Here is a 20,103-nt window from a genome sequence, read left to right on the forward strand (position 1 = left end):
GAAAACTCAGTGTATCGTAAGTTTTATGAAAAATCTGCCAAAGACCAGTAAAAAAAAAAAAAAACTTTCTGTTGGCACATTCCATGATGGCGGGAAGGGTAGAAAGGAGGAATAGAAATGACCTACAGACATCTCAGCTTCAATATGTGAAAAACGTGCATTAAAAACTGAATTTGTCGTAAATTTTGCGCATGCTGGAAGGCTAAAATAACATAGCTGTCATTTTACAGCTACCACACAAATCTAGGTTTTGGACTGCTACTTACGTAGAAGATAAATATCATAGACAAAGGCTGAACAATTACTTCCATTCACTGATTAACTGGGAGAGATGGAGATTCCAAGCTAAAAGACATCTAGAAATTCATATTTAGTGTTTTGCTATTTGCTTTGACAAATATATTTAGAAACAACTGCTGAGCTTCCACAAACAATTCACACATATTGATGAAATCAAATTTAGTGTTGGGTTCTCTATCAAGTCTTTTATGTGGTGAAAATTAGTTTATTTGAATATAGCATATGAGGGCTAGAGAAAAGGCTGAATCTGTGAAGAACTTTTTAAGAGTAGTTAATAGAATTTTTTAAGAAGTCTGATTTGTTTCACAATATTATATGCATGCGAGGCAAAATTTTCAACAACATATATTATGTAAACCAAACACAGGACCACAAAAAGAGAACTGCAATTTTCAACTTGCATTATGAAAATCACTCTTCACATTATATGATTTAATATAAAATTGGGCACTGCAAAAACTGTTACTTTTTTTTAATTAACATTAAATGCAATTTAATAACAATATCTTATGTTAATTAACCCATTATCTTCTGATTTTGAAATATACTATCCACTTCTACTTTCCATTGGCTCTCACTAGGATATAAATGAGATATGTGAGTTCTCGGAAGCTAGACAGAGAGCTCTGGCAGTGACACTGACCACAGTATTATTTCCTCACCCAGCTCTGCAACTTACATCATCTTGTATTAGCACTTTTACTAGTTGAACCACTTATACATTCAGAAATTAGAATAGATTTGAGCAATGTTTGTTTGGCCTTTGCAGTGTAAATCTCCAGCATCAAATTACTTTAAATTTTGAGTTAACAATTATGTTACATAAAAAACCTCATGCTGCGTAGATTTAAGTTCTAAGCATAAGTCGTGCACTTGCTCAGTTTAAAATTTAAAATAAAGATTGTTTAAATCTTCTGAATCTGTGATTACTTTCACTGACAGTCTCAATAAGGTTCAAGAAATCAAGTAATGAAACTCTAAAGTGCAGATGAGAAAAGGCACATATAAAGATATTAATCTATTAATGCATTTTTAAAACCATTTGCCACTAAATAATTCATGTATTTATTCATTAATTTATTTTATTTTAATCTTAAAATACTATTATATACAGAACAATATTATACACAGCAATAATGCAAAAAGTTGAATTCTCTTACTTTATAAATTAATACAAACATAGTTTGAGACATTAAGGTAAATGAAACGTCTCTGTTCAAAAATACTTTCCAGTCATTATAAAGAGGCAAATGACTGAAAAACTAATAAAAGTTTCTAACTGAAGATACTCATCAGTCATTATATGATTTTTGAAAAGCCTCTAAATGTAGCAGAATCATACGTAAACATGCTTGAGAGAAAGGATCTTTTACAAAATTCTGAACATAGAATAGCACAGTTGTCTTATCAAAAATTACTTCTAAGACTTAATTTCAGATCTTTAGTAAATAAGAGAACATGAATTCATACTCTTTGTATTTAAATTAATTTATATGTGAAATATAAATTTAATACTAACATTTACACATTATTATGAAATATATAGTTAGTTACAATCAATACAAACCAGTTTAAGTCCAGATGAGCATATTTTAATAATCAGTGTTTACACATAACCATTTTGATGATCACTCAAAATAGTCTTTCCTTGTATAAAGGTGTTGCAGCACTTAGTTGGCAAAATTGGTAAACTTAATTGCCTGATGTGTGATGTGCAAATTACAAATGTTCCCAAATGTTTATGTGGTGACCACGTTAACATGAAAGTACACTCAAAATTTCTTGCACATAAACTAAAGTTATAATAGAAAAAGGGCTCATTAGTTATTTACATTGATGAGATATATGATACATGTTTATAGTAAGAGAGAAGAATTACATAACATTTAAATATCTTGTAATTCTTTTGATTCAGAATAACATCAGCTTTAAGCAAGGAAAAAATATAAACACTTTCATATCAAAAATCATTTAAAAATAATACACAGAAATGGCAAAATAACTTCAATATACATATGGTGAATCAGGTATTTACACAACTTTGGAACACTATAAATGTTCAAATATAAAATTTTTGTATTACGACTTTATCATACTGCAGAATTAAGAGTATATCCATTTCTCATTCACAATCTGACATAGAAACAATAAGACATGAAATTCTCATTAACTTACTGCCAATTTCAATAGTCCGAAAAAATTGCCACTTCTTGAATGTTGACGATTCTTCAAATCCCAGATTAGCATATTTTCCCCAATATCTGATAAAGATTAAAAAAAAAAAAAAAAGGAATGAACAGAAATATTAATTCTAAACAAGTTAGTCATGTTTGTCTGGCATGTTGATAATACTGTGGACAAGAACTAAATATAGCAATTAAGCCACTAAGTCAAATCTCCAAGAGGCAAACTTCATAACCAGAGATGTGACACCTGAGAACCTTATCCTCAGATCTTATATGATGAAGATATTAAAACACACAGAAGAACAATAACACCCATAGCAATTATTTAATTATACAGAAGTGCTTATTGGACATGTTTAAACACTATAGTCTGGTTCTTCCCAGATGAAAAGAGTTTCATTTTTAATTAAAATGTGACTAGAAAGAATGATAACTGATTCTGTGTACCTCCACTAAAATTTCTATGATTGTACATAAAAGATTTCTATGATTGTTCACTGCTGAAGGACTTAGAAACTTTATCCAACATTCCTTCCCCCCCCCACATTATGATCAGTGCTACTGTTATATTAAACAAATATGGCCGTCAAGACTTATATTGAAAAATTAGCATAGAATAGTATGCATTTGCTTTCACAGAGTTCAGTTTCCTCTTATATGGCTCACGTAAGCCAGAAAAGGCTGTTTAAGAATTTTTATGGCTTGAGAGTTCTAACATGATGCTTTATGTTTCCTATATGCCTATGTTTGTAGTGTGATTATGAGACTAATAAAGCAGTAACCTTACTATAATAAGGCTTATTAAAAGCTGCTGTCATGAATTTTATTGACAAGTAGAAGTGAAAACAACAGATCCAAGTAGGCTTCTGAAGCTGCACCATTAGCATATTGCAAGATTGACAACTACTGAATTAACATTTTTAATACATATTAAAAATATGAATAAATACACTCCATCTGAACAGCTTTCATTTCCTTAAATTATAGGTTATCCTGTTTTAAAATTACCTTTTGTTTAGAAACAAAACATAGTTATTAATATGAAATAAAAAATATTTTGATTTTTTTTAAAGATTTTCTGGCTGAAGTAATATGCAATACTTACATATTTTGCCATCATTATTTTTAGAATGCTGCCAAACAATGCAATTTACCACCAATAAGATCATAAGATCTTTGCTTTGGTTTTATGTGATTTGGATTAATTCTTGATAAGCCAGCTTAGCTTTTATAAAAAAGGATATAAGTTCTCCGTTTTTCTCTAGCAAAAAGTTAACATTTGGTAACTGCCATCTACAGAACAGCAAACACTAGAGTACTTTCAAAGTTATATGCCACACATATTCACAATACTGAAAAAATATCAGAAAAAAGTGCACAGTAAATGACAATGCAGAATCACCAGTTAAATTCATATTTAAGTGAACTCACAATTCCAAGTTCATGAGAGTGACATTCTGGCTTAATGCTAGTATATGGTACACACAGGATTTAGCGACATTATGGTGATTAGTAAATTAGTCATTTTGGTGTTGGTGTCAATTTTCAAAATCGTGCCAAGGCTGTATTGTATACTAGGATTTTACCAACATTCTTTTTTCGCTACCTTAAACTCTAGTGGAGATTTTTGGGAGAAGAAATAATTGCTCTTAGTTTTAATAAGTTTATCTGCTAGATAATCTCAAAGTTTGCTCTCATATTTAAGTTTTATATTCCATTTTAGTAACTTGTATTTGTTGATGGTTGGCACACAATTTTGGTGGAATCTTTTCCAACTTTCATAGTTGAAAGAAAAATATGTAAGTACTTAAAATGCTTTGTATATGTTATATTATTATTAATCTTCATTAAGATGGAATACATTTTGCTTGTGAACAATTATGATCAATAGTAAAACTCAAAAAGCATTTTCTATTAGTTTAAAAAAATCCATAAAGAATTAAAAAAAGGCAGAATAATCACTGAAGTATTACTGATATTATAAAACGATTCTTTCTAGTTAAAGCAATCACTGCAGTTTGCCAAAATGGTAAAATTTATCTGCTACATTTTTAATTCACAGTTTATTAATTTAAAATGCCCACTACAGTTAATTGCCAAAATTAATATGCAGTAGCCACTTTAACAAAGAAATATTTATAAAAATTACTTCATTTTTAAAAACATATTTCAAAAATTCAAAATCTGCTATTTTTTCCATAAAGTAATTATTTTTAAAACTAAAATTATTCTTATTCAAATAATTATGTCGTTGGAATATGAAAGAGTTCTTCTCGGCTGCTAAACCCAATCTTCTACAGTTTGTCATTCAGCATGAAGCTTACTAGGATCTGTAAATTTTGATGTAAGTATATAAAAAACAGTTGGAAAAGGTATAAGTGCAAGTAGTGATCCATGCAGAACTGGATTTGTTAACTGTGTAATAGCAACAATACCATAAGCATGTAACAGCCAATGTCCTAATAAAATAATCAAGTTTCGAATATCTCTTATAGATGTAATGAACAAAGATTTCATAGATTGATCTAGTCTAAAGGCCAGATGGGCAGCTACAGATATGAAGGAAAGAATTATTACAATGTAAGGAAATGAGTAATACAGTAGACCACCACATGTTGCTTGTAAAAGCACAAGAACAGGTATAAGATACATTGTGAGGTAAATGGATTTTTTACCTCGCCCACCAGAATATTTGCTGACTATTAGTGGTCGAAATAATAACATGAATAAGAGTGCAAGTGCATAATGTATAAAAATCATAGAATATAAAGGATAAACTGCTTCTTGAGTGCAACGCAATGTTTTAACATATCCAGGAGTAGGATTATGCAACAAAGTATACCAATCAGATAATCTTTTAACTTTGCAAGCATGAATGTCAAAACTTCCTCTCGGCTCACTAAGCAATAAAGTTGATACAGCAGATAAAACATTTTCAATGAAAGCACTAATATGAAGCGAAAGTACATCTTTGGCAAAATTTCGTCTTTTCATAGTCTGGTCAATAATGTACCATTCAAACACTAATAAAAGCAGAGCCATAAAACCTAGATAAAACCAATCATAGAAAGTAGGGAAATCTTTACACTGTAAACAGATTGAATTTGCAGCAGCTCGGAAGCCGCGTGGGCAAGCTCCACATTCACTTAACGTTCCATTTATACGAATACGTCCACAGTACAGACCGGGACAGTGTGTGGAATGGTCCATAACCATTTTTGCTTCTATTACCTTGAGACACAAGACCAGAATATCAAAAGTTCTCTTATATAAAATCAAATATACATTTAATTTGAAAACATTAAGATATATAATGACTAATAAACATTCTCCGTTGTTTCACGCGAACAGAAACACAAAGTTGTTATTAACGAACGAAATGAGGTCTTTTTGCCTTTTGCTAAAAAATCAAGAGCTGTTAGGGATGAAAACACCGATAGGTTTTGAATGATCTTTAATCTCATTGGAAAATGGAAAGATAAAAAAAGGAATAATTGTAAGGCATGCTAATATTTTTTAATCTGATATTTGAAAATATCATTGTGCTGTTATAGTTAAATTTAAGACCATAACTTTTATTTTGAACATTCATTTGTGCAGAAAACAAAGTCATTCTCAGAAAACTAATTTTAAAACGTTTTAGTGAAATTATTTCTTTTTTTTTTCAAGATTCCTGAATTATTGTAGATGTTATTATGGTATGTTATATACCATAATACAAACTTATAACGACAATCGTAAGATCAAATACGGAAGTCAGCATTTCGATCTTTTCCGGTAACGAGTTAGAAATGGCTGCCCGAGAAAAAACTAGAGATGAATTAGATATGAAAACTTTGAGAGAATTGGCCACTTTGCCAGCTAATAAATTTTGTTTTGATTGCGGTCAGAGAGGACCAACATATGTAAATGTTACAATTGGTTCTTTTGTGTGTTCTGCGTGTGGAGGGCTTTTGTAAGTAAAAGAAAGAGCATTGAGCTCTATAAACCATATAGAATTTTCGGCAAATATGTTATATTTCCAGTAATGATAATTTGTCTTCCAGACTTTAATTACATTCTTTACATTTATAACATAAATAACGTGAGTTAAAATATAAAATGCTTTCAAAAGCAAGAATGTTTGCTACATTTAAATACCCTTTAGTCTTATTCTCTATTTAAATCTTGTCTTCTATTTTAATGATTAAACTGTTTAAGCATTTTATTAAACTCATAATAAAGCGGCTGTGTATCATATAAGAAATATCTTAAGATTCTGTATTTCAAGGGACCTTTTTTTTTTTTTTTTTGTTGTTGTTTTTCCAGACGGGGTTTGAATCCACCGCACAGAGTTAAATCGCTTACAGTATGTTCCTTTACAGAAGTGGAAATGGATCGAATAAAAAGTCGAGGAAATGAGGTTCGTATAGTGTATTCTTTTTTAGTAAATGAGGTGATATATCATAGCGAACATCATTTCTGTTTAGAAAATTGAATTTCTCCGTGTATTTGATGCTAATGAAAGAAAAAGTATACAGAAAAAAAATTCTCTGAGTATTTTTGAAATCGTTATTTGATAATCTGAAGGAAAGGTTTGCTGTGTTAGAAGTCATATAATCATTAAGGTAGCAGTTAATTACCAGAAGCTGTTAAATAAAGGGGCTCCGTTCAAATTTAAAAGTATCTGAAAAACGTAATGGTTCTTTTAAGAAACCCTCTTCCGTATTATAATATCAAATAGTAGCTATTGATATAATCAAAAAATATAATCTCGGTTGATCTTTACATTATGGTAACTTGGCGTTTTTTTGGCGAAAATTTGGCGACCAACTCTCCTACAGCAACCCTCTATTTTTTTTCCCCGCCGCCATTTTGTCTTCACGAAGTAAAGACATGTTTCTTTTCTTTTTATCTACTGAACACTTCTTCCAACAATCTAGTAGCCGAATTACACTTATGCTAGAAATTTTATCAAACAAAACTGCTTAATCATGACAAATATTCACTGCAAAATTGGGAAAAAGTGCACAATACCATACTCCTTACGCGTTTTTCAAAATAACACATGCACATATACCATGTACACGGCGACTTATTTTTACTTAAAAAAACATCCCAGAATTGCACAAAAATGGCATTGCGCACACTCTTCACTATATCCATGTACACTGCTTTTTTCTCATAAATTAGAAAAATTTCACGAAAATACATGACAATTTTCTCAATCTTTAAACCCGGTAAAAAGAACATATATGAAATTACCTGATCGCGAAAAAGTATTTACCCTTTACAAATATGAACATTTCCACATATAAAATAAATAAAATATCCAAAACCTTTTACCTCTAAATCATCTATTACATTATACACGTCACCAACGAATTCATACCGCAAGCATTACAAATACTTAATATCAAATATTTAAATTATTTCCATGCACGTTTATTTCAACTTAAACGTATACCAAATTCCTACAAACATAAAATTCACAAAGTAACTATCATTTCATTAAAATATAATTAAATTCAAAAACGCTACTTAAAATATAAATGAGCACATACATTAAATTAATAAAAATTACCTTACAATCCTAATTACTTTAAACTAAATCATTGCTAATAACAATTTTCCCAATAATACAAAATTCCTTTCCACCTTACATTTAGAACAATGCATGAAAATAATATCCTCAAATAATTAAAAATACTAACTTACCTAATCTTCTTCAGAATCTTGATTACGTGTCCGATAAACTTTTCTTGAGTTACGGCCATGGGATCCAAAAATTCACGAACACTGTTTCACACAACACAGAATAAATCAAATACAAAATTTCTAGATTTGTTCCCGATTTCCCCCCTTTTCCGATTCAAGAACCGTAATTCGTCCATTAATATCACATGACATATCCCATGATCTCTCATTTCCCTCACACAAAATAATGCGTAATCGGAACTGAGTACTGCTCACATTATTACCAAAGTCCCAGGTAGTAACCTTTATCGCCTCCAAAATGTCGCCAAACTACCAGTTACCGTATTGTAAAGATCAACCATAATCTCTTTGAATAAAAAATCAAAACAAAATGAAGTTTTTAAAAAAAAATTGTTTTTCTTTCTGTGGCTGTACTACTTAAATTATATATATTAAGAAATTATATGTAAGTCATCTATTTACTGAGTATTTTGCATTTTTAGATCATTCCCCATAAACATTGCTAGCAGTAAATATAAATATATTAATAATACTATGTGTTTGATCGAAATAGAGGTGAATTTATGTAATTATCCAGTTTGCAGTTATTAGCAATCTCCAATGATATAAAAAAAATAACAATCATACCCTTTGTCTTAAAATGCAGGTTATTAAAAATACATTCAAAGGTAGTTCCAGCTTCAGCATTGATCTGCCCTTGATTGGAAGTGCTAGCTTTAGTACTAAGAATTTATTCTGTAAGGTATGCATCTCAAGACTTTATAATCGTTGGTAGACCATAGCGACTGACCAGATACATTGGGAAAAGCTTGTTGAAACAGCATTGGCCTGTAATAGTCTGTAGTGAATTGAAGATTATTACATGTTCAGTATGTTACTGAAGAATTAATTTCAAAAAGATATTTCAAAAGTTTTGGTACAACTTTGTCATTGTACCCCCCTCCCCCGACCACATTTAGCAGTTTCAGATTTTCGCCAAGATCACAGCAATAATTTTGCTGAGGTCGTGAAGGCTGCTATAACAAAACAGTACCAAGTATTTTAGGTTGACATCCTGAAAACCACATTTAAACATATAAAAAAGTCTTCTTGCTGATAATTGGTTTCATAGTTCCAGGATTTCTTTTCTTACTGCTTTGCCCTTCATATACCTTTGGGCTGAAGAATTAACTTGAAATGATATAATAATCCAGGGGCTCCCAAATTTCAATATGCGGTGCACTTACGGTTTTGTTAGTTTTTCATGGTGCGCCGGTTGCAGTATTTCTACTATAATATTAATCAAGCACAGAAATAAAAACAACTTTTTTGTGAAAAAGTATAACAATTGTAATTTATAGAAAAACTTACAAATTAAGTACAAATAAAAGAAACTTTCAGTGGCAAATTAGAAAGTCAATGTGACAGGTGAACTTCTTGATCTCCATACAGTTTTTCAAATCGTAGAAGAAGGCTTTATATAGCTCTTCTCTTTTCTTGCTGTGTGCTGATTTCCACAGCAACAGGTGCTGTTTGGTTCTCATTATAGCAATAGCTGAAAATTCAACTTCATATAGACAGGATATTAAAGCAGGATATTTAATTTTGATTGAAATCTAAAACTCCGTTAAATCTGAATAAGCAAGTTTTGTTTGCAGGTTGTTGTTGCAATTAAACTGTCTTCATCTTGCAAAGTAAAGTCCTGAGGTTCTTGAGAATAAAAAGGATCTTGGATCAACATAAATTTATCTACATCATCTTCTGCAAAGTATTTTGCGAACCATTTAGTGAGATTTGAGAGGTGTTCCATAAAAAGGGATAGCAGTTCCTGTAGAACAACTTTATTAGAAGCTGTGTATTGCTACAATGTAGAAAACCAATCTTGAGTACCACTGTCATTGAATTTTCTTATCGACAACTGCAGCTTTTTCCTAGATACTAAAATCTTTTCTATAAGTTTCAAAATATCCATACATTCCCTGTTGAGACAGAATGAAGACATTTAGTTTGTCGATTATATCTCACTAATGTGCTAGTTTCAGCAGAAGTTTTATTTGGTAAAATACTTAGTGATCGCATGATCAGAAATGCAAACCAGTGTTTTGCAGAAAAGTAAATTTCTTGATGCAGTTCAAATGCATGAAGCAGGACATTGCCATACGAAAGCCCTGGGGAACTCTTAGTACACCTGATCCTTGTGTTCAGCTTACATGTTTTGGTAGAGTTTTTTGAAAAATCTTGCTTTCAGCAGTCTAGTTTTTATGTAATGGCTAATCTTTAGAATATGGTAACAGGTAGTTTGGCAACATTTTGGTAAGGCGATAAAGGTTACTAGCTAGGATTTTAGCAATAATCTGAGAAGTACACAGTTCGAATCACAGATTATTTTGTCTCAGAGAAATGAGAGATTGAGACATGTAATGTGACATTTTCCGGAAAATTCTGATCGTGATTTTAGCTAATAAGCACTTAGAAACAATTTTCGCTGCTAAAGTGCAGAATCGCCCACTTATTTGTTTGGCGCTTTTTACAAGAGTAAGAAGAATTGGATTTTGTCAATTTTCTTTGACTTTTTAAGTGAAAATAGGTCGATGTGTACATAGATAAAGTCAAGAGTGTGCGCAATGCCATTTTTGTGCAATTCTGGGATATTTTTTTTAAGGGAAAATAGGTCGACGTGTACATGGATACCGTGTATGTGCAATTCTTAAAAACGCGGCAAGCAGGCACTCTCAATTTCGCACCTAATCTTCGTCGTAATTAAGCATTTTTTTCCATAAAAGTTCTAGTATAAGCGTAATTCGGCTAGCAGTGTTGGAAAAAATGTTAAGAGGGGGAAAAAAAAAAAAAAAAAAAAAAAAAAAAAGAGCCTTTAGTTCATGAAAACAAAATGGCATCCAAAACAAAACTAGCAGGTTTTGTTTTGGAGGCCATTCTGTTTTGCTGTAGCATGGTTGGTTGCCAAATTTTCGCCAAAAAATCGCCAAGTTACCATAATGTAAAGATTCACCGTAATTTTCTACTAGGACACATTCTAATGCCGAGTTCAACTGAGAACTTAGCGATGCAAGTGCTTCCTTGTATATAATGCAATGGGTCCACACAGCATGCTGTTTTTTGCTGTAAATAAGTACCTGCAATCTTTCATAATAACCAGATATTGATCGAGCACCATCAGTACATACACTAGTGCACTTTTTCCAACCTAAATTATTTTCCACTATAAACTTGTCAAGTATTTTGAACATGTTTTAAACTTTTGCACTTTTTATCATGTTCTTAGCAGAATATCTTCAATAATATTATCAGCCAGATAGGGTACATAACGCATAAGGTTTGCATCATTGTTACTATCCTCTGGATGCAGACCAAATTCATTTCCTTTCATTTTCTCTATCAGCTGATCATTGAGATCCTGAGCTATACATTGAATTCTTTGATTAATAGTGGTTTCGGATAGAGCGATAGTGTATGATATTTTGTACTTTTCCACTCTGTTAGCTATCTTGAAAGACACTAACTATGCATTACTCAGAACTGACACTTGTTTAATGAACACACTGCTTTGCTTTTGTAACTCTTGAAACTTTCTACTAAAAAATCACGAGATTTGTCAACCAAATTAGTGTGAATGCCCTTGAGATGTTGCTTTAGCTTAAGATACTTGTGAGCATACTTTTGAATGCAAAGATTTTTTTAAATAAGCAACATCTGTTATCTTTCATTATTGTTTACTTCTACTAAAGTAAAATCAGAATGAAAGTAACTTTCTTTGTAGTTATGATATTTTCACTTCTTTGCTCCTGCACTATTTGTTGCTGCCTTATCACTCAAACTTGAATTTTTGTTACTATCCGTTTGTTTGTTCAATGATTGTACAATCTTTCCCACCTATTTATGAGTTTGATGCCAACAATCATCATGAACGAAAAAAGAAATGTCAGCAGAAGCTAGTGCTGAGAAGCCAAATATAGCAGCAATCTCAGGGCAGGAAGTAAGTAACAGATGCAAAAAAATGTATGGGAATAACTGAGTACAAATTTGATGCAATAAGGTAGAATTATTGCAAATATTTGATTCTATAATAGTATTAATATCCAAATTATAGCCTCCATAAAGTTAAATTAATAGTATCCCTTCTTACACATCATGTTTTTTCATTTTTCGAAGGTTGCTGTACTGTTTTAAATTTTCTCCAAATTAATTTTAATTTCGAGTTAAAATAACATACTGAAATATAATTATTGAAGGTGCTAAAGTAACAAGCATGAGTATAATATTCATAAATTTTCAGCACAGTTTTGAAGGTTTAAACATAGAACCTTCTTTTACTGCAAAAGTGCAAAGGACAAAGAAGCCTGAGCTCAGATGAAGCTACTGGCGCCATCTGTTGATAGAAAATGAAAATGAATCAAAAAGTTCATAAGCAGATTTGATAAGTTTCTAAGCTATTTGAAATATGGGGCCCATTGTAAGTCTGTTATATTTTAATACTATTTATTATATTTTAATTTTTTGGAGCACTAAGCTACAGCTTGTGTAGCTTATACGTAATTCCGGCTCTGCATAGTCCATAGTTGGAAATTGCACCATAATAATCCATTTGGTAAAAAGAGATTGGCATTTATAAATATGAAATTTACAGTGAAAAAATATAAATTCATGAATATTGAATTGGTATTTCTTGTTATCTTAACTGCTGAAAAAATTTATTTTGAATTTAACAACGAAATATCAAAAATTATTCTGTATCAATGTAACATTAAAACCACTAACACTATATATATGTTTGTCATAATAAAAAGCTTTCATTTTCTAAATTTCTATGGACCTAGTGCTAATAAATTTTGTACAGATTTTATTCTGTTTATATAGATATTGATTTCATTTGTGCGAAATAATTTTTTTTTTAAATTAAAGTTACTTCACCTCTTAGTTCCCAGCATGTCATATACGATATGCTTCAGTTTCCTTCCATAGACTCACTGTATCAAATGCAGTATGGAAGTTAAAATAACACGGTCCTCCATATCATATATAATATGTTGAAAAGGAATGTTTTATTTGACATTTTAAATACACAAAAATCACATCATAATGCCACAAAACATAATTGAACATAATGTCATAAATGCTGACCTTGCTCCTATATACTATTTTATTCTATGAATATAAAACATGTGATACAGTATGCTTTCAGAGTTCAGAAATATTTCCCACAGAGCAAGTGGCTTAAAATTTTGGGTTAATCTTTGGATTATGGTAACTTGGCGATTTTTTGGCGACCAACCCTCCTACAGCAACTTGCTAATTTTGTTTTGGACGCCATTTTGTTTTCATGAAGTAAAGGCATGTTTTTTTGTTTACTCAGCATTTTTCCCAACAATCTGCTAGCCGAATTACACTTATGCTAGAACTTTTATGGAACAAAAGTGCTTAATCATGATGAAGATTAGGTGCGAAATTGGGAGAAAGTGCAGAATCGCCCACTGCTTGCCGCGTTTTTAAGAATTGCACATACATGGTTATTTTCACTTAAAAAAAAAAAAAAAAAAAAAAAATCCCAGAATTGCACAAAAATGGCATTACGCACACTCTTGACTTTATCCATGTACACTGTTAAAGTCCTAGCTAGTAACCTTTCTCGCCTTACCAAAATATCGCCAAACTACCTGTTACCATATTCCAAAGATTAGCCAAATTTTGCATATAACTATTACAGTAGACTATAATAGGCAAGAATATTTAAAAATTCGGCTAATATTTGGAATATGGTAACAGGTAGTTTGGCGACATTTTGGTAAGGCGATAAAGGTTACTAGCTAGGACTTTAGCAGTGTACATGGATAAAATCAAGAGTGTGTGCAATGCCATTTTTGTGCAATTCTGGGCTGATTTTTTTTAAATGAAAATAGATCGACGTGTACATGGATGATACCGTGTATGTGCAATTCTCAAAAATGCGGCAAGCAGTGGGCGATTTTGCACTTTCTCCCAATTTCTCACCTAATCTTCGTCATGATTAAGCACTTTTGTTCCATAAAAGTTCTAGCATAAGCGTAATTCGGCTAGCAGATTGTTGGAAAAAAATGTTGAGTTAAAAAAAAAAAAAAAAAAACATGCCTTTACTTCGTGATAACAGAATGTCGTCCCCTCCCCCCAAAAAAACTAACAGGTTGCTGTAGCAGGGTTGGTTGCCAAATTTTCGCCAAAAAAATCGCCAAGTTACCATAATCCAAAGATCAATCAAAAATTCTTAAGTTTGTTTACCATAATTGTATGAGAAAAAGGTACTTCTATGTTATTCCCTCCCCCAAGATTAAATTGCCAGTCAACCTAGATATCTCACTAAAATCTAGCTGCGTGTTCTTATACCTCGCCACGTAATCATATATTTGCACCATATTGCATTTTTGCTCTAGCCGCGTGTTACTGATTTTTGATAAAAATTTGAATTTGTATTGTTTATTTAAAGATATATTCATCACATTGTTTATGTATCATTTTTTTCAAGATTCTTTTACTTGACAAATGAGTATGCAAAAATAGACACACATCGAATGTTATGTTAACGACAAAACCATTTGGAGCTGCAATGTTAAAAATTGCAAAAAGAAGAAGGGCCCGTTTAGGAAATTGGTTCAGCAGTCTAGAATATCGTTTGTTACTGTTTTTAAGATTTATGTAATCTTGGGTAGAGGAGCTGATGTTCATGAAATGGTGTGTAACAAACAGCTTAATATGTGTGAAAATGCTGCAGTTGACTGGAGCAATAACACATGATAAAATAATAGTATTGAGGGTAGGAATAAAGATTCTTAAAACTGTTCTTAGGAAATGAAATTAGTATTATACTTAAGAGTATTGTTTTTATAGTTCAACCGTCTCAAACACAACCTTAGCTGGCATTCTGCCAAAACACATAGACTCATCCAAACAGGGCGTTATTACTTGCTGCAATGTGAAAGGTAAAGTCCCTATCCTTCCACCCTATTTTCATAGTAACTCGGTCTGAATGGCACATGTGTGTATGTGCTCATGGTTGCGGATGAGGCGGTCGAACTATATATATTGTGTTGTTTATTTTTACATTCGTTCTTCATGAGTGTGGTGAAATTATAGCTGAGATCTTGGTGCAAATCACCAAATATGGTTGGAGGCCACTATAGCAAAGATGTACCAGGAAAAATTTTAATATGATCATTATTACTAATGTTTGATTTCAAAATTTTAATTGTAAATATTAGGATTTTCTCTTTATATTATTAAAAATCAAAGTTACTATATACAAAAGTATAAATATTTGATAAAAATCTAGATTTTACAGGAATTATTTTTTCTCGTTAGGATTAATCAGAAAATGTGCTCAAAATGCATAATAATTTTAGAGCTTCAATATTACAGGTCCACAAGGGAACTTCATTCTCCCTGCACTGAGAATAAAGAGGTTAAAAATGAACACTTGTATAAATTGCTATTCGAATTTGTTGATTTTTTAGATTAGCACAAGTTTGAATGTTAATAATGGTTTGTATATAATAATTGTTTTAATTTCAGTATTGTAACCATATATGGCTAGGAAAATATGATGCCAAATCTTCTGATGTTGACCTTTCAAATCCAGACAAAAGGAAACAATTTATGATCCAAAAGTATGAAGAAAAAAAGTATTATGTTGATCCTAGGGAAGCTATCAAGAAAATGAAACCTCGTGCTCCTGCAGTACCAAGTGTTACTACCTCTTCAGTCACTCAGTCTAAAAGCCATACTGTTATTCCAAGCAAGCAAGTGACCCAACTACAAGTAATCATTTCTTTATTACTTATTAGTCTTATAGAAATACACCCCTTGAAGTGGCACTAATTGGTTGTATTCTATATATACACAAATGTGCAAAACTTAAGCAGCCTATTAATTTTTTAATATAGAAGCATAAAACTGTTGAAAATGGTTTTTTTTTTTTTTTTTTTTTTTTTTTTTTGTGAACAGTATGTTAAAAAGCCAATGCAGTAGAAAGGTAATGCATATGCAAATATCAGCAACATTACATCTGAGGATATGTCAGGGTATAAAAAACATAATATTGGTCAGCACATCATGCAAAGCAACTTAAGAAAGAGAGATTCATATCCAGATATTCTTCTGTAAGTGAAAGTGAGATTGTATGTGCAGTATGGCTGCAAGAAAACACCAGGATGTTTTACACATGGTAGAATGATTGGCAAGCTTGAGGAAAGGTGTAGTAGTGTGACCTTTGACTTTTCACGCTGAAGAGTTTAGAATTGATAAAAAATGTGTTTCATGAGCTTAGGAAGCCTTCCGAATGACAGGTAAACCTATAAGAATAATTGGTGGTAGGGAGCCTATGAAAATAATGATGACTGATATGTTACCTTACAGGCAAAAAAGAGATTGAAATCTGGCAGCAGGCAGCATTGCTCAGCCTGAATTTGTTTTATTATCTATTTCATATTTTGTCTCAATTTAAAGAGTTTTTGATAACAAACCATTAAAAAAGCTCATTTGAACACTTTTTTTTTATGAATTTTTCTTTTTTAGTTTAGGTTGATAGGGATGGAAAATGCAGTTATTGCTCTTTGATACAGTTTTTTATTTATGATTTAACAGATACAGTTCTTTATTTATGGCATAGCATTATGAATGTAAACACATAATGTTTCTAAATTGATGTGAGAGGAATGCCAATTATTTAATAACCAGTAAGCCTCGATTCTCTAAAAAATTGAATCACTATAGCTGGGAGAATTAAAAAGTAGAGAATAAATCCAACTTTAAAGTTGTACAGTACAAAGTTCGTAATCGGGACTTCGGCGATTCCGGATTAGGGTTTTTTCCGGATCGTAGATCATCAATTTAAATCTGGTAAGATGGCATGCAGAAATGATACAATTAAAAATATTAAATTGTAATTTATGAAATAAAGAACAATTATGATCTAAAGAGTATCAAAATTTACAAAAAAAAAAAAAAAAAAAAAAAAAAAAGCTTAATATTTATTTGTTTAATTATTAAACATTTCTTTCAATGTAAGTTGTTTAAGATGCTTTCACAAAAAATTCAAAAAGTTCCTTTTGTGTCATATGTAGTAGACTTTCCAATGCTAACTTCTCGCATAATTTTGAGGCGGATAGGCCTTTATCCATATTTTGCAGTAATTCCACTTTTTGTTTAATGGACATTGAAACATACTTTTGCTTTGTAGATTCTTTGGCAGCTCCAGAATTGGAAACTCTTTTTGACATAATCGAAAGTTCAAGCTGAATTTTTATAAAATTGTTCTAACAGCCTGCAAAAAATAATAAGCCGGATCCAATTAGAAGATTAAGGAACAGTGCAATCTGCAACATTAACTGAAATGCCTTAAATTATTTTAGCCTAGCTTATACCATCCTTTATGCATTAAACACGCTTGCATAAACGCATTATTCGTTTACGCATGCGCATAAAGTTTGTAGCTTTGAGGTCCAGATTATAGATCATTCTGGATTATGGACATCTGGATTACAGACTTTGTACTGTATATACATTTTTGAGACTTCACAATAAGATGAAATGAATTTATATACTAAATAAATAATGTTCAATAAAGATTAAACAAAACTGAGTTATTTTATTGTTCTGTTTTACAACATAACTCTTAACTCTAACTTTGTGCAGTTAAAAAGTTAAAAAAAAAAAATCAGCTCATGAAATTAATCAAAATTTAACAAATTAAATCAAAATTATTGTACACAATGTTTCTGGTAAAAACATTGTTAAACATTAATGTACATAAAATACAAATGTAGATTTCAAACTACATTTGAAGTGATCATGGTCTGGATGTAGCTGGAATTCTGTATTTTTTTTGTTTCTCAAATCCCAAATTTCCAGATTTATAAAATGTTCACTCATCATCTTTCTCAAATTTTGTTTTAGATAAGATATGCCATACAAAGATTACATAACTTTAGAAATCTTGTAAAAACTTAATACCAAATTTAGACAAATGTATTGTATAGAAACAACTCAAATTGTAAACATTTAGGCTGAAGGAAGATGGAAAACAGAAATAGCCTGTATTGGTAAAATTGATTAGATATGTTTTGTCTTCCTTGGACCTGTTGTCAAAACTTCATTTAATTTTACAACTGATAAGAACATTTAAACGTCCCATAACTAGCCTTACTTTATGGAGACCATACAATATTATTTATTTTCATTACATAAAAATACGAGTGAAGCTTTTAAGGCAGAAGATTCCTTTGAAGATTCTATTGTTTGAGACTGTGGAGATAGCTTGTGGAATAACTAGACAGCTGACAAAATTTTTTATATACCGTGGGCCATTCTGTTTATTCCAGCAGTTCCTCATTTCTATAATATGCTGATATGCATAGTTTAAGTTCTAATTAATACATAAAAGTTTAACCAAAAAGCCATTGTCTGCATCAAAATGTCTTTCCGATCATACTGAACTGTAAATTGTTAAGAAAGAAATATAAGTGCAGCAGCTTCTTCCCCCCCCCCCCAATCCAAGAAAAAGAAAGCTGAACTCCACAGTTATTTGCAGAAACGTTGAGAAAACAAAAATGTTGCTCAGCAGCAGTGGAATGGTAGTCTGCGGTTTGAATCCTTTCAAATAAGCTGGCTGTATGGGCATTTTTGTAGTTTTTGTATGGGTAACATGAATTCGAGACAGTTTTCTTTGAAAGCTGTCCACATGACAGGTGGCATCACCGTAATCAAATATTAATAATAATAAAAAGTTGGTAAGTGTGAGAAATGCAAATTTATTTTTAATAAATTAAAAAAAATTCTATTTTTTGCTTCACTAATGAAATTTTTTGAAAATATTTGTATATAGCTGAGTTATTTAAAACTGGATTTTTTTTCTTCAGGATTTCTGAAATGGGGTCGCAGTTTGAAATGTTTAAACTAAATGTAAGCTTTGGAACACAAAATTTGGCTTTGCTTTAACTAAAACAGAATAATAAATTGCTGCACAATCTGTGTTAATGAAAAAACTCTTTTATACCCCGTCCAGCTAGGGAAAAATTCGTCCATGCTTTTGTGTTGTGGGAGGAAAGGGGGAAAGAGGAAATTCCTTTGACTTGATCAGCACACATATTTGCGTTTTCTAATATAAGATTACAAGCTTATGTTCACACATTCATTATTTTACAGCTGATGATATGTAGAGAAATAGCAGATTACATGTTGGCTGAACATAAAATGAGATGATGGTGGGATTATGCACAAAATGTATGGGTTATGTTGTTGGTGTTAAATTACTAATATGAAATACCATATTTCTCAGCAGAAGAACATAATATCATGTAATTATTATTAATTTAATCGTAAAAAGGATTTTACTTTCACTTTTGGTGCTTTTACAAGTACATCTTCATTACCATTGAGAAAAATCATAAGACAATGATTAATTTTGAAATGGTACACTTCAGAAATATTTATTATTAATGTATGACTATTTTTATTAGAGCTTTTAATTATTAACTATTTTAGTGTAGAAAGAAGAAATAACCAAATTAAAAAGGAGACTTGCATATAAATTAATAGTTTATCTATTACTTATATCATAGTATGATTACATAAGCAGAAATCATGAGATTTTCAGAATGTGCCAAACTTTTGCAATGATACACACAAAAATTCAGTTTTAAGTAGGAACATCACCATTTTTGCAAACAGAAATGACAGTGTTGCTTGCTGTATTTGAACTTCTAGTGGTTTTTAGAAACAAATTGTGATATTTTTTTTTTACTTGAATTGAATTTTAAAATATACATATGTTGAATTTGCATGCAATAAAAATCTGGAGAACATTTTCTGGAAGACTATTGTACTTTCCTTCAAAATTACTTAAGGGAACAGTTGCTGTAATACGTAACAAAGAAATAAAAATCCAGTTGTAAGTAGG

The 20,103-nt window shown here is 31.1% G+C and overlaps 2 protein-coding genes and 1 long non-coding RNA gene across 3 annotated transcripts in view; 1 reads left to right on the plus strand and 2 right to left on the minus strand.

The window, feature by feature from the left end:
* Positions 1-1,364: 1,364 nt before the first annotated feature.
* On the minus strand, positions 1,365-5,849 carry LOC118186066 (JNK1/MAPK8-associated membrane protein). Its single transcript, XM_035356062.2, has one exon. The coding sequence runs from the start codon at positions 5,700-5,702 to the stop codon at positions 4,791-4,793; it is 912 nt and encodes a 303-aa protein (XP_035211953.1). The 5' UTR covers positions 5,703-5,849; the 3' UTR covers positions 1,365-4,790.
* On the minus strand, positions 1,365-5,861 carry LOC146996935 (uncharacterized). Its single transcript, XR_015041810.1, has 2 exons — positions 5,718-5,861; positions 1,365-2,561 (listed from the first exon to the last, which is right to left on the minus strand). It is a non-coding gene; the product is annotated as an uncharacterized LOC146996935 (long non-coding RNA).
* A 385-nt stretch (positions 5,862-6,246) lies between these two features.
* The window catches only part of LOC118186071 (uncharacterized), a 40,296-nt gene continuing 26,439 nt past the window's right edge, over positions 6,247-20,103 (plus strand). Inside the window, exons 1-3 of the mRNA XM_035356075.2 lie at positions 6,247-6,441; positions 6,795-6,888; positions 15,720-15,965. Coding sequence (XP_035211966.1) covers positions 6,278-6,441; positions 6,795-6,888; positions 15,720-15,965 — 504 coding nt within the window. The 5' untranslated portion in view covers positions 6,247-6,277. The remainder of the gene's footprint in view (positions 6,442-6,794; positions 6,889-15,719; positions 15,966-20,103) is intronic.

This window comes from Stegodyphus dumicola, chromosome 6 (genome assembly GCF_044657685.1).
Source record: "Stegodyphus dumicola isolate Sdum_Otavi_A_Nest chromosome 6, ASM4465768v1".
In the NCBI taxonomy this organism is placed as follows: Eukaryota; Metazoa; Arthropoda; class Arachnida; order Araneae; family Eresidae; genus Stegodyphus; species Stegodyphus dumicola.